General features: G+C 33.5%; 1 protein-coding gene across 4 annotated transcripts in view; it reads right to left on the bottom strand.

Annotated features, from left to right (window-relative positions):
* LOC140040875 (apoptosis regulator R1-like) overlaps positions 1-14,656 on the bottom strand; it is a 63,153-nt gene that overhangs the window by 31,515 nt on the left and 16,982 nt on the right. Inside the window, exon 1 of one of the 4 annotated variants that reach the window (XM_072087127.1) lies at positions 3,920-5,468. The exons of 2 other annotated variants lie outside the window; for them this stretch is intronic. Coding sequence is in view for 1 of the 2 variants with exons in the window: in XM_072087125.1 (XP_071943226.1) it covers positions 899-940 (42 nt within the window). In the remaining variant the exon portion in view is untranslated. Of the gene's footprint in view, positions 1-898; positions 3,406-3,919; positions 5,469-14,656 lie in introns of those variants that run through there. One more of the 4 variants, XM_072087125.1, reaches the window with a different exon arrangement.

The following is a 14,656-nucleotide window of genomic DNA, read 5'->3' as shown; positions in this document are numbered from 1 at the left end:
CTAGACTACTAAAATACCCATTTTCAGTAATAGCAAAGTGCTATCCATACAGTTAGTTAATTGCAATTAAATCTGCAGTATTATGCATTTTTAATTTATCATCTCTTATCTTTTAGTTGTCTGTCTTATATTAACAAAAAATATACATTTAGTAAAGTACTAAAAAATATGTTTATCATACTATAGGTAAAAGTAAAGTATTCATTTTGAACGTAGGAGAATGAGCTGTCGTTAGGAGCTCATTGTACATCTTCGGCATTATGTGGTAGGGTGGTCAGTTCCTTTCCACGCCACCTAATACTCCCTAGTATTTTCAACCCGGTACTCATAATACAGCTGACTGGACTGTTGGGAATTGAACCGGAGTCTCTCTGTATGCGACTGTCAAGCGCACTAACCACTCGACTACTCAACTCCATACTATAATGCAAGCAAAACGTTGTGCCCTAAAGCTTTTCAAATTCAAAATTTCCCAAATGAGTAGTTAACTACATAAAAGATAAGAAACACAGAGAAACATAGGCACAACTATGGTATCAATATAAACAGGATAGTGGGTTCAAATCCTGTCAGATGTCAGGATTGTTTTCTCGTGATAACAAGCAACACCCAAAGACTAATTGTTTAAGACTGTTTATTTAGAGCATAATAATTGGCATCTTTAAAGCCTACACTATCAAACTTTATGCGACAACAAAATGTGATGTGTCCATATATGGAAACAATGATGTCATATCACTACCATGTTTGGGAATATCACTACCACGTTTGGGAATAAGTACCATATTTCTTTTGTCATACTAGTTTGATAGTGTGGACAGAGCTCAAGACTGAGAGTAAATGCCTATCCTTGGAACTGTAGTTTGCCTAAATTAATGTATACAAAAAACATACGTACAAACGACGTTTCCACAAGGAATAAACTAAAGTGAACATCCATAATCGCAGATGATTCTTGATGATGAGTAACAGAAAAAAACTTTTTATTTTTAGTCTACTTTGTTTATATATGCAATACAGCTCTTTCTTAATTGGATCAAAGACTGTACACGGCGGATGAAGTTTTCTTTTAAAATGATTGCAATATCAACAACCTGCACATACTTTGGAAATTACCTTAATCTAAAACATTTATGTGAATCATATCCCGTTCGCTGATGTCCAAACTCTATACTTTCATTTATGCTCATCCAATCAGATGGTAATAATGTACGCCAACTAAAACCACAAGAAAAATATTTCTATTCTTTTCCAACAATCTGTTTTTCAGTTTAGTTCTGACAATTTTAGTAATATTTTTTTAAAAAAAGGGAAAATCCCAGACATTATAAACATTTAATCAACCAATAAATATACGATCCGATCGTATAATTTGATTGAATTAAAAGTGGAAAATCCAACTAGCGTTACTTTCTGTGGCAACTGAGTAAACCGAGAATACCGTAAATCTTCTAATTGTAAGACTGGTTATTATTATTTAATGATTTTTTATGGTGGGTTACAGCACTATTAGAAGGGGTTACTATTACTAATCTTTAATTAGGCACCTGAAAATAGTAACCCACCCCAACTTTGCCGGTCAGCAACTCATAGCAAAATAATAAACAGTACGAATAAACAAATTTGTTTTATAAACTTTAAAACACTCAATCAGCAAAGACCAACATGCATCATCTCCTTATTTTAAAAATAGGGCCAGTCTTCATGATGTCATTTTTTCAATAGTTTTTGTGAGTCTAATATGGATTACTATTAGAGTAGTGGGTTATTATTATAGGTTGACTTATAGGGTAGCTTACTATTAGAAGGGGGTTACTAGTATTAGAGTATGGGTTACGGTTAGAAGATTTACGGTACTATATTGAGAACTGGAGACAGAACATACTCATTCCTAATAATACTCTCATATTAAGAATAATATACATATTTTATGTATTTTTTTATTGATTCCAGTATCCACAAACTATAAATAAAATTAATTCATTAAATAATAATCCAATTTTAATGAAATCTTGAAATAATCAAATTGAATAATACGATAAAAATGATTCTAAGCTCAATTTCCACTACCTTGCATACCCCTCCCTACCTAGACTTGACCCCCATACTTGATATTACCGTCGTACTTAAGTCGTGTCTCTTGGCAGCAGATCATGGCTCACTGCCATCAAATGACGAAAGTACAAAAATAGTGGAAAAACCATGTACAGTAATGACGAATCGTTATATTTATAAAAGAAAACAATTCAGACATTGTTTTAAAAAATAATTCTGATTCAATCAATGTTCATTTTACACACTATATACCATAATAGTAAATTTTACAAAAAGGCTTTTTAGTATTGCTACAGTACAACTTTGTGAGCAATTACCCATAAACAATGTAGCTGTATGCACATGTTTAAAATACATACGTGTGCTCATCAACATAATCCGCCCACGTGCGAATGATTTGTATCGCTGATAAAAAATTACTCAAGAGCAAGGAGAATAGCCAACAGTATTCACGAACAGATGATAATAAATCCACTAAACATGTTGACAACTGCTTAAAAACCTGGAGGGTAGTAAGGAGTGGGTGGTACAATCTATACTCCATGTTATGCTATGTTCAGCAGCATACAAATCAACAACTCGTCACTCAACAAGAAAGCGGATGCTTTTAATAAACTGCTAATTATCTATGTTAATTAACAATTTGATATTATAGTGACATTGTTGACCTAAATAACCAGATAAGTGTCGGTTTATGAATGCGAACAAATAACTTGTTAAATACAACAGAATACATTTTCTCCATTTCTACCGTACAGTATGTCTATTTCATGTTACAATGCCAGTACGTACCAGTTATTGATGTGGAACATAAAATAATGATTATTTTATTACGGTATTATCTTCAACGGTTTATCGGTGTGCAACTTTAATAGCTGCAACACAAAATAACGGTTGGTAGTACTTTATCACAATCACCCTTTGACCTCAGGTCACCGACTTTAGTGACTTTTTAACCACCTGTGTGCATCATATTTGCGATAATTTTGACATTTTATTCAATAACCATTTACAGATTTAAAGAGTTTTTGCGGAACACAAATTCTGAAGAAATGCGTATACAATTTAATTTTCTTATGATCTATTTGGCAAATAGGCAAAAGAAGCATATTATTTAACACTAATATTTTTAACACTGGCAACAATTTTTCGTCAGTGTAGCATAGCAAAATGCTACACAACGCCACCTCATTGATATGTCTATCCGCATAGTAAGAAAAAACGCAATACAAAACTGTGGTTTCTATATTCCAAATTCAGATTAATCAGCGGTTGGGCTAATTTATGTGTTAATGAAAATGTTACCAGGATCAATCATTTCCAAAGGCAATAGGTAATTCAAATAGAATAAAAAATCATGGCTTGTAGAATTGAACAGTACACAATGTACACTAGGTATAACCAAATCTATAAACTAATTAATTATCAAATAAATAATTAACTATTGAAGTTATCAACTATAAACCAATTTTGATGTTTAATTATTAGGAAGAAAACAGAACACAGGTTTTAAATTTTGTTGCATGCAAGACTACAAAAAATTAATACTAAAAACAGAACATTATAATAATAGTGATCTCTCAAGAGGTCCCGATTTTTTTTTTTTTTACGAAGAAAAACAAAATGAAAACGTTGTAATGAAGCTCTAAAATATCAATTAAAATTTTAAATTATTCATTGTTAAATTAAATATACTAATACCTTAACTTTGTAAAGGAGACAAAACAGTACCAAAACTTGTTGTGCTATTTATAACAGTAAAGGCCTATCACTTCATAATATTTTATCAAACTAGACAAGCTCCATCAACTGTTCCATCTCACTCGGAACATAATAAAGCGAATAAGATTACACTGGTACTTACTGTCGGAAAGTAGTAAAGACGACTTGGATTAATAAGCTAACATCAGAGACTTTGCCAGGACTTGTGCGACGTGTTGCTCGGTCTTAGACAATATCAACTCTTGAAAATAGAGTATTGAATGGCCATCATAACTAACAGTCTACTATTATACTACCATCAGAAAAACGAAAAAGAGGCCAAATAAACTGAGAAAACTTAGGCCTTTTGCTGTTTGTCAAAACTCTCGTTAAATTTTATAGGATGTTGAATAATAATATTATTTCTAACACGTTTACAAATATAAGTCACATGGTGTACATCTATCATGAGGTAATACATTTGTTTGTTTTTGTTGTGTTGATTGTTTTAATATATGTACATTAGGTTAATTAGCATAACCAAGGTTTATAAATGATGGTTTGTTTAATTTTATATTGGTTATTATGGCGAGTCTATAGTTCAAAACTATTTGAATTGAATTGTACTAAATATTATATTACTCAAAAATGTGTTAAAATGGGAAAAGATAATTATATTAGGAGGGGTGACTATAGGATAACTATAGGAGGGGGAGATAATTAATTAAAGGGTGAGGGGGGATAATTAATTAGAGGGTGAGGGATAACTACAATAGGGGAAGGGGTATGTACGGTAAGTGATTTCAGTAGCAGCTGAGAACCAGGGAGGATTAATGTACAGTAGTTGGAATGCAAGAAGTCAAACAGATACTTAAATGAACTTAAATTTAATTATTGAATTTTATTTGGAAACATAAAACAAACACCTCTTCTATCACACTGACGATGGTGACACAGGAATGATGATTTCTCAGCACTGGAATATAACAGTATTTCAATATGCACTTAAAACTTTTTTCTCGCACACATACCCACAATGTTCAGGTTTTAATACAAATGCCGTTTCAATTCATATTAAGTCAAATTATATCATCGATAAAGTGGAAAGCGAACTCAAATTTTGGCTGGGTTGCTGGACCTATTTCTTCAGAACAAAATCTTGCATGACTAGTCTTGGGTGTAACAAGTCAATAAATTAGTAAATCAATATCTTTATGTATATTATAATAATTTAAATTTGTAAACAATAATTACATTGTCCTTTCTAAGTTGATGATTTTTCTTATGATAATGAGTCATGGTATATTTTGGAGAAAATCCAAGTACTATAGGTTCATTTCATTATCAATGTCATCACAATTAAAACAAATTCATTAAAACAAAATCATCAGCCAGTGGGCTAGTTACAGTACAAGGTGAAAGGAAGGGTTTTATGGAAAAAAGTAGAGTGGGATGTTGGGAGTAGGGTGGAGTGTTGAAGTAGAGTGGGGGGTGGGGAGTAAGATGGGGGTTTGGAAGTAAGGTGGGATAGTTGGGTGGGGTGGAAGGAATCTGCAATACAGCTACGATAGCTCCATTAATTTATATTATTTTAATGGAAATTTTATGACAAACATTTTGACTGGATAATGGTAGCAGAACGCCGAAAAGGTAAAAAAGTTTGTTAGAAAAATGGGAACGGGGAAGAAGTGAAACTGAAAAAAACGAGGTAAAAATGTCGTTCAACTGAGTAGTAATAATAATAATTATAATATTCAACAATATTTAATCAAGGATTGTTTTTATAGTGTAGATTACTAATATGTTTACTATAGTATTAGTAGCATGATTAACAATTATTCATTAAAACAACAAAAATTAACAAAACACCATATTGTGTGTTACTCTATTCTTTAGGATAATTAATACGATTCAGTCATTTAATAAAGAGACCTTGTTCAATATTATATTATTATTATAATTATTATTCAATGACAACAACCATGTCATTACAAATTTATTCTGTTTCTCATCTAAAACAATATACACAGTCAACTCTTTTACTACTGGATACACCCTAAGTCTGGCCTAATTCATAAAGGCTCCATTTATATCGGCTTGGGTTGGAGGCCGAATGGCTCCTGGTTCCGGTGGTTAAACAAGTCTTTTCGGATAGCGACTATATAAACCCTAGGTCCAGTGTACACAGTTTGTACGTGTGCACTTTACAGAACCCAGTTCATTCGTGAGACGAGGAGGGGTTACCCCGGTGAAATGGCTCACAAAATAGCCTATTTTCAGGGGGATTACCAATTGCCTATTTAATAGGACAGTGATTAATTGACTATTGGTAATCCATGTGCCTAAATACATAAAATAAGAAAATACAAATTTTCTGTCCAGCTCACTGTCCAGCACAATGTCCAATGAGAAATGCTAAATATTGAAAACAATGGATTGTGTTGTTCCATCTAGACTACCCTGGATATTATTATTATTGTTAGTCATTAGTATTTTTGTAAACAATCACTTTAAACTGTTGATATTGTGAGCATGACACTGACGTTTTAATGACATTCATTTTGACCTCGTTCGGTTTGTCATGCACACCGTACCAGCATAATTATGACTTAGCGTTTTGTAATCATCGTTCATAGTTACTGCAGATCCAGGGATGATGCAAGACGATAATTGAGCAAAGTTTTTAAGAAAAAATAGCAAAGCAGTTCAAGATTAATAAATGCTGAGACGATGCAGTTGTATAGATGCGGTACTACTGTACCACTGTGGAACAGTAGTAGTATCTTGTCTACTGTACACTTAGCGGTTATAATTATGTATTTCTAGGCCTGCAATGCAGAGGTCCCAAGTTCCCCAAAATATGTGGGTTTTTCTGATTTTCCATGATTTTTCATGCAGATCCCCGCCTACCCGAAAATTGGATATTTCCCACCGAAAATCTGGACGATTTAGGCGTAGCTAGGCCTAGTCTAGAGAATTTTAATCTAAAATAACTGAAATTAGACAATATTTTCACAAACACAAACATGTTATTTCACAATTAAACACTGCTGGCACTGTTTATAATGACGCCCAGTTAAAACAAAGGCATTATTAGGGCTTTGTTTCACGAATTAACAGCCATCCAGGCCTAGTAAATCTAGGCCTAGTAAATTTGGTATTGGATATCCCAGATGATGATTTGTTGTATAACTTAATATTAGCTTATATAGCACCCTCTATATAATTTTTAATTATTATATAGTACGCACTCTATTGTTTACCCAAAATTTCGTTTTTTCAACTTGGGACCTCTGGCAATGTTCCTCATCATAACGCACCATTTAACTACTCAGCTCTCAACTAAATATTCATAATGCATATACTGTAGAAACACTAGAGTATGCGCAGAATGACTTTTGCACTCAAAAGGTGCATAGTCAAGTGGTATGTCATGGAAATTAAGGGTTACTACAGTGCTTTACTAATATAGAAATCAAGAACGGAAAATTTTCCATCAAATTTACAAAATACTGTATAGCCTTCGATTGCTGTTGGTCTATGTTTTTAATGGAGTAAGGTCTAGCCAGAGAGTTGTAAAATAAATAATATATTTTACAACTCCCTGGGCCTAACCTACCACTCACTACTACGTCTGTACAGTAGATATTAAAGTGTTTTTTTTATTTTTCTTTCATTTCTAATCCGGTTTAAGCCGATTTAGTCTAGAAAATCTTTGCTGGCAAAACCTGCTTCAGAAGAAAACTGCACTATACACAAAACAGTGGTGTTGATTATAGCCTAAGAAATATTAAACCGAAAAGTTCCTAAGCCTACGTGCCGCATGCTTAATTTCCTTTGCTTGCTTTGGAGTTTCCCAAAATTTTATAAACTCTTCTTCAGAATTGCCTATTTTTTACAAATGGTAGTCACCTGAAAATTTACCCTAAGTAAGATAAAACAACAGATCTACACCTTTGAAATACTGTTTGTCCAAAAAATCTTTCCTAAGAACGGGTAATTAAGCTCATACAGCAATTATATAGGCCTACTAATTTGTTTAAAAAGCATACCTTTCGTTATTGTAGTTGGTTTTTTTTTTATTATCTCCAGTAAAACAAATGTATTCGTCAAATGCTTTAGTTACAACTAAATTCATTTAACAATTATTTTAAGTTTTATAATTTATGTTATTGGGGAAAACTGTTAACTTGCACCTTCATTTTTAAAAATAATCATTTTTAGAAATCACAACCTCGAGAAAAAATAAATTTCACTAACACTGACTGGGGAATTCCCCTATTATTACACTTTGAGTAATAAAATCAACATCGTTAATGTAATAAGCTCATTCGTTATCTGTTTATGTCACAAAAACAAACCTACTTCATGTTTCATATCCCGTTCATGTGACTTTAATTTAGTAATGGACCTATTTTTAAGAATAACATTTTTAGGAAACCATTATAAAATTCTAATAATAATACACTGAAGTATCAATCCAACACTTTTATACTATCCAGTAGAACGGGTTTGGACTGTACCATTTATAAATAGGGTGTACTGTATAGGATATTGTCTGTTTACACAGTAATAACACCACAGGGATGTGGAATAGGTACAGGTGCAAACAAAATAGAACTCCTTTTTTGGGACAACCTATCCAGGGGACACCCCTATTAATGGGAAACCTTCCTGTGAAATGAACAAAGAGAAATATGCAATCGTTAACACTAAATGCTTTAGGGGGCATCAGCTATTGAGGGGACACTTTTTCGTCCCAAAGATACAGAATACAAAAAGGAAATTCGTTTCGTTAACAAGCTCTCAAACAATTAATTAAAAATATATAAAAAGTCAAGAATACAAAAATACAAGACCTTATAAAAATACGAATAAACATCAAAAAGACAAGAATATAAAAAATATATATCGTAACATTATAAGATATATAAAAAAAATATATATATATATATTACCAGTATTTTATATACAGATTACATACAAATTACATATTCAATCTATCTTTTAATAGTTGCGTTATATAAATGGCAAGAATTTGGAACAAATGACTTTCGAAGACGATCATGATCTCCTCTTAGTGGACGTAGCCTTAATTAAGATGACGCTCTTAATTAGGATTCTAGTGTATTTAATAGTTAGTTATTTTTCAAACACGTGTTTGATATGAAGTGTGTTTTCCAAGGACAGTCAGCAGTAATTCATCTTATGGAATGAATGTTATCAAATTGATATTAATCTGTTAAACTAAACAATTTGAAATAGGAAGTGTTCAATGATGATATGAGAAAAGCAATTAAAGATTGATCGTGACCTTACTACAACACAAGGATATCTATAATTATAATGTGGGAAATGGGAAGATCAAAGGTCAACTCCGAATAAGATGCTTGGCACCATTCAGATATGTATCCATCCCAGAGTGAGCCTAATTCTGTGTTCTGAGTATTTACACTTATCGATTGCCTCGGTAATCATGTGTAAATGTTTTTGTTTTTATATATTTAGGCAAATTGCCAAGGATAACCAAGTGAATTGATTGATTGATTGATTGATTGAAATATATATTTATACTGGGTAACCTCTTCAGTCAAAGACTGGTCTCCCAGAGGGCCCAGTTGGTGATCAGTGGCTGTGATGTACTAATACACCGGGGTAACCCCCTACTCGTCTTGAAAGATGTACTAGGTTCTTTAAAGTGCACACGAGCAAGTTGTGTACACTGGACCTACGGTTTATAGTCCTTATCCGAGAAGACTCGTTCTACCACCAGAACCATGGAATGAGTGAGCCTCGAACCTCTGCCGATGTTATGGCTACGTGATTACGGTTCCACTGTCTTAACCGCTCGGCCACTCACCCACATTCATTCACTATCCTTCTTAAAAGGTGGCAATGCTGTTCACAAGACAAACATACAACAAGATGCTTTACATAAAGAAAGTCTTAATACAATTCTTTGGGAGTGGAGTTGTAAATTGTTATTAGAAAAAATCCTGACATATTATAGGACTTGAACCCAGGAATCTTTGAATGGTAGCCAAGCATCATGTAACCACCCATCCACAACTCCTGCCACATAAATGGGGTCTACAGTAAAGAATACAAACAACTAAATCTTAGCTAGTAAAGATTAAAGAAAATTATTGGCTATAAGGACATTCAAGATTTATGCTAAAGTTGTTTTAGTTTGGAGGGAAATGGGCTGGTATTTTGTTTGTACATTTTATATTTTATTGTGAATTGTGTACTGAGCCACGTGGCAGGGAGAATTTTTTTTTTATGTATTGAAGAGGTTACCCATTATAAAAATACAAATAAACTGGATCTCATTGTGTAGGTCAGGTTGTAATCGTCGTGAGGTGGTTTCCCGAATGATCGTAAAATAAAAAACGGTACTGTGTATGACCAACTAGCGTTATTGTCACCGGCTAGTCATCCATTCATAGAAGTACTGATGTAGTAGCCTACCTGTACGGAGACCATAGAATGTGACCCGAGGCATGACTAACTACGACTTTAGATGATAGAAAGTTGAGAAAAAATGTTACGAGTAGTTGTACGACATGAAGATGTTTATGAAATTATGTCAATAATGTTTACACACTAGGCATACAAATAGTAATGTTTGTTAGTAAAAATAATTTTGAGTTAATCAGAATAAGATATAAGGAAGAAAAGCAAAGAGACTATGGAGCGGCTATTCCTGAATATACAATACTAAGTATCGTAGATTTAAATTATAAATTTTAGGCGATCTTGTCAAAGGTCAAGCGCCTATAGCCTGCCACGTTTCGATATTCAATATTGAACTTGACCTAGGCCAGGTTGTAATTCCGCACCATATAATGTGTAGCAAGGTCTCATCCAAAATAAATCCATGATATTATACTTGTGTAAAGTAGCCTCTTGGTGTGGGAGCTACAGTAGTACTGTAGTTGAGATTTGGAATAAAATAAAGTTTAGACTTGTGCTACTAGAACACACTTTTTTACTTATTAAATTCCTATCAATTTATTATAATGAGAAGTTTTTCTTCTCTCAACTAATTGAAGGCTTAAACCAATTATAAGAAAATCAATAAATGTTCACATAATATTCACAAACAAATGAAATGACAGCCATCAAAACAATCAAAGATTTATAAACGACAATAAAGTCATCGTAAATGGAATAGAAACAAACAATACGATATTCTTTGATTTATGCGAAATGCAATTCCATTCTTTGAGAATTTCTAATGCGTTCCCCAAAGCATGTTATCTTCGAGCGAACGAGGGCGCAGATAAAGCAGACAGGTCAAGCGCATCAACGTTCCGTCAAAGCAAGTCTAAGTGTGCAGAATGCTGTTAGAATTAATCCACTTTCATTATGCATGCTTTAAAAAAAATACCATCATGTCTTTTTGGATCTCTCTAATGACATTCATATGTGCTTTAATATTTTAATGCTTTTCTTGCTGTTGGAATGTAGTGTTAAAAATGAAAGTGAACTGAAATTTTCAAGATATTCACAATTTTAATTCGTTAATTTAAATGTTTTTGCAATATTTTGTACGTATTTTAAATGTATTTTAAATTTAATTTAAAGGAAAACAATTTTCGAAAATGTATATTACATTTTTGACAAATAAAGTATATTTACAGTACAGTAGGTGTATGTTATACATTACAGTATAAATTTTTAATACCATATTTTATCCACAAATTTGGTGGGGCAAAATATCCCAGTATATGTTCTACAGTGTATTGTCTACAGTATATTTTTATGAGCACCATTTCTTCTGCCAAAAATATACCATATATTAAATATACGGTATTTAAAAAATACCATATTATGATATTTATGTGGCAGCAGATACAACCCCTAAGACGAAAGATTGAAAGGTTGGAATTCAAAATGTGAAAAATTGGAATTACCATAGAATAATGGCCATCACTCTGATTTAAAGCTATTTGAGTATTAAACCCACCCCCCTAATTTTCACTAAATGTTGTGCCCACATCCCTGGTAAAATAAAAATAAAAATACAACATAGATCTCATAATCTTCAACGGCTACCACTAAACGTGTTTAACAAGAGCTTAAAAGGGTGTTGTGATTTTTCTTTTAAGATCTCTTAATTAAAAATGTTTAAATTTGATAAAATGCAAATTGCAACCGACCTTTAACCCGGACTACTTACTCGTGTCAACAAAGGCAGTATGAAACAAATATTTTTTATGGAACTTCAATTCATTAATTTTAAACAATACATCCTACGCAAAAAATGAAACAATTGATGTATAAAACCGCATGTTCCGTCGCATGTACTCAAATTTATTAAAAAAATAATGCCTCTGTTTAAACATCCCACGCCATGGAAAGAATAACTAATTTATTATATTGATTCAGATTGCAAAATTTCATTTACCGGTGTTCATATTTTGTTTACAAATTTATTCTGATGTGTCGTTCTTTTAAAGCAATCATCCTGCCGTAGAGGATCATAAAGTTGAATAATGTAAATTGTCAATTTATTTAAAGACTCATAGCACATACCCACATTTCTACTACCGTACTGACGTGGGTATAAGCCCATACTCGGGTATAAGCCCACCCCCGACTTTTGACTAATTTTCCTGAAAAATGAGGCACTCGGGTATAAGCCCACCCATTAATTCGAAGATCTACAGTGTGTGTCGTAATACATTATTTTGTATTTGGCGATGTCCATACACCGAATACACTTACCTTTGATCATAACCAAGCTAGGCTAATATACGCTAGGCCATATGAGGCCTAGCGGTCCTGTTTTGTTTACACTACATCGCGGTCGAAGATCGCTTCACACACGACGCTACAAGTTGCCAAAACTAAAAACCACTATTTGGTATCGGCCGCCATAAACAAACTTATTAAATTTCTTTGGTACATTTCTATTTAACGAACATTGTATACTTGCTTTTCTGCTTGATAAATTCTTGTTCAATTGATGTTTAAAATAAGATATTCTACGATAAATTACACAAACTATAAGCTTAATTTTCCGACACTCTACACCTCGTGTATTTAGAGGCAACGTCGTACACGTGAGGGCGCTCGCTCGCATGGTGGAATACACAGTGTACATGTGCTGTTTTTGACGATCTGCATTTTTTAATTCTCGGGTAGAAGCCCACCCCCCAAACTTGACGTGATTTCATGTTTGAGGGGGGTGGGCTTATACCCGCGTCAGTACGGTAATTATAGAGGGCTCTATATTATTCATTAGTTTTACATACATACTTACATACGAATAATTCATACTAAATTAATAATTATTTCATAAACAAAAATCACAAGAAACAAAAACTTTTAGAAAACGTTTAGAATTAGTTGTTGTTGCTCAAACACAGAATCACTTGAATAATTTGGTCTGGGGTCATTCCATCTCAGTTCACCCAAAAAAAATGGAATTTTAAACCCTACCTCTTCCAATTTTGATGAAATTTGGTATATGGGTGATTCATAGCAATTAAAGCCAAAATTTCAAATTTTAACTTTATCGGACCAACGGTTTTCGAGATATCGCAATTTCAATTTTCGGTTTTTACGCAAAAAAGGGAGCGGCCGCCACGTTTCAAAGAGCTGTATCTCGGGAACTATAGGTTCGATTTTAAAAACAAAGGTATTTTTGTAAAGGGGAGACCATAAGGAACCTAAATATACTAATTGTGTGTGTTTTATGTTAATTTTAAGTTTAATAAAACTTTGACATATATTTTGACCTTGAAATTGACCCCGTGGAACACGCCCGATTTGTTGGTGACTATCACGAAAAATGTAGCCCTACTTGTCAACTACAACATATAAAAAAATTGGAGGGGTTTTTTTGTTTGTTTCCATGAAATTACAATTTGAAGTTGACATACCTCTTCCTTTTAGTGTATTTTTGGTGTTGTTATATACTTATACACAGTGTGAACACTAACTGTTAAGGTGTCTTATTGTTACGCTTTCTCATCAGGCCCACTTAAACAGTAGATATACTTTGATATGAGAAATACTGGGTAACTCACATACTTTTCAAATCAATTTTGACACATAGTTTAGTGTCCTTACTATGTTATTATGCATATTAATGCATAATAAGTGATTGCAGAGAACATACATCAGTTACTGATGCCTTTTTAAAGGTTGTCATCCCCTATTTAAAATCAAAACTACCAACCATGAAAAAAGTTCATTATTTCACAGATGGATGTGGCGGCCAATACAAAAACAATATAACTTTATTAACCTTTGCCACCACCAGGAAGATTTTGGTTTAGACGCCGAGGGGAATTTTTTCGCTACATCACATGGCAAGAGTGCATGTGATGGCATAGGTGGAACAGTTAAGAGGCTTGTCACTAAGAGAAGCTTACAGCGTTTGACTGAATGTCATATTCTCACATCTCTCAGTATGTTCGACTACTGTGTAATTTTTTATTTTTATTTATGTCTTTAGGCAATGTGGCCAAGGATTACCAATAGTGAATTAATCACTGTCCTATCAGATAGGTGGTAATCCCCCTGATACAGGGGCTATTGTGTGAACCAGTTCACCGGGATAACCCCCTACTCTTTTTCGAATAATGAACTGGGTTCTTTAAAGTACACACAGGTTATAACTGTGTACACTGGACCTACGGTTTATAGTCCTTATCTGAGAAGACTTGTTCCACCACCAGAACTAGGAGCGAGTCGGCCTCGAACCCTTGCCGATGTTGTTGTTGGCTCTTTAGGTACGGTAAACGACGCCCCTGCCTTAACCGCTCGGCCATATGACTCGCTCATATGGACATTCCAGGCATCAACTTTTTTCATGTGGGAATAGATGAGGTATCTACTGTGGAAAAAGAAATAAAGCCGAGATTCAACCTCGCCCAGACCATCA

The sequence above is a fragment of the Antedon mediterranea genome, chromosome 2, assembly GCF_964355755.1.
Source record: "Antedon mediterranea chromosome 2, ecAntMedi1.1, whole genome shotgun sequence".
Taxonomy (NCBI): domain Eukaryota; kingdom Metazoa; phylum Echinodermata; class Crinoidea; order Comatulida; family Antedonidae; genus Antedon; species Antedon mediterranea.
Note: the sequence above shows the minus strand (reverse complement) of the source record. Positions and strands in the feature narration are given on the sequence as shown.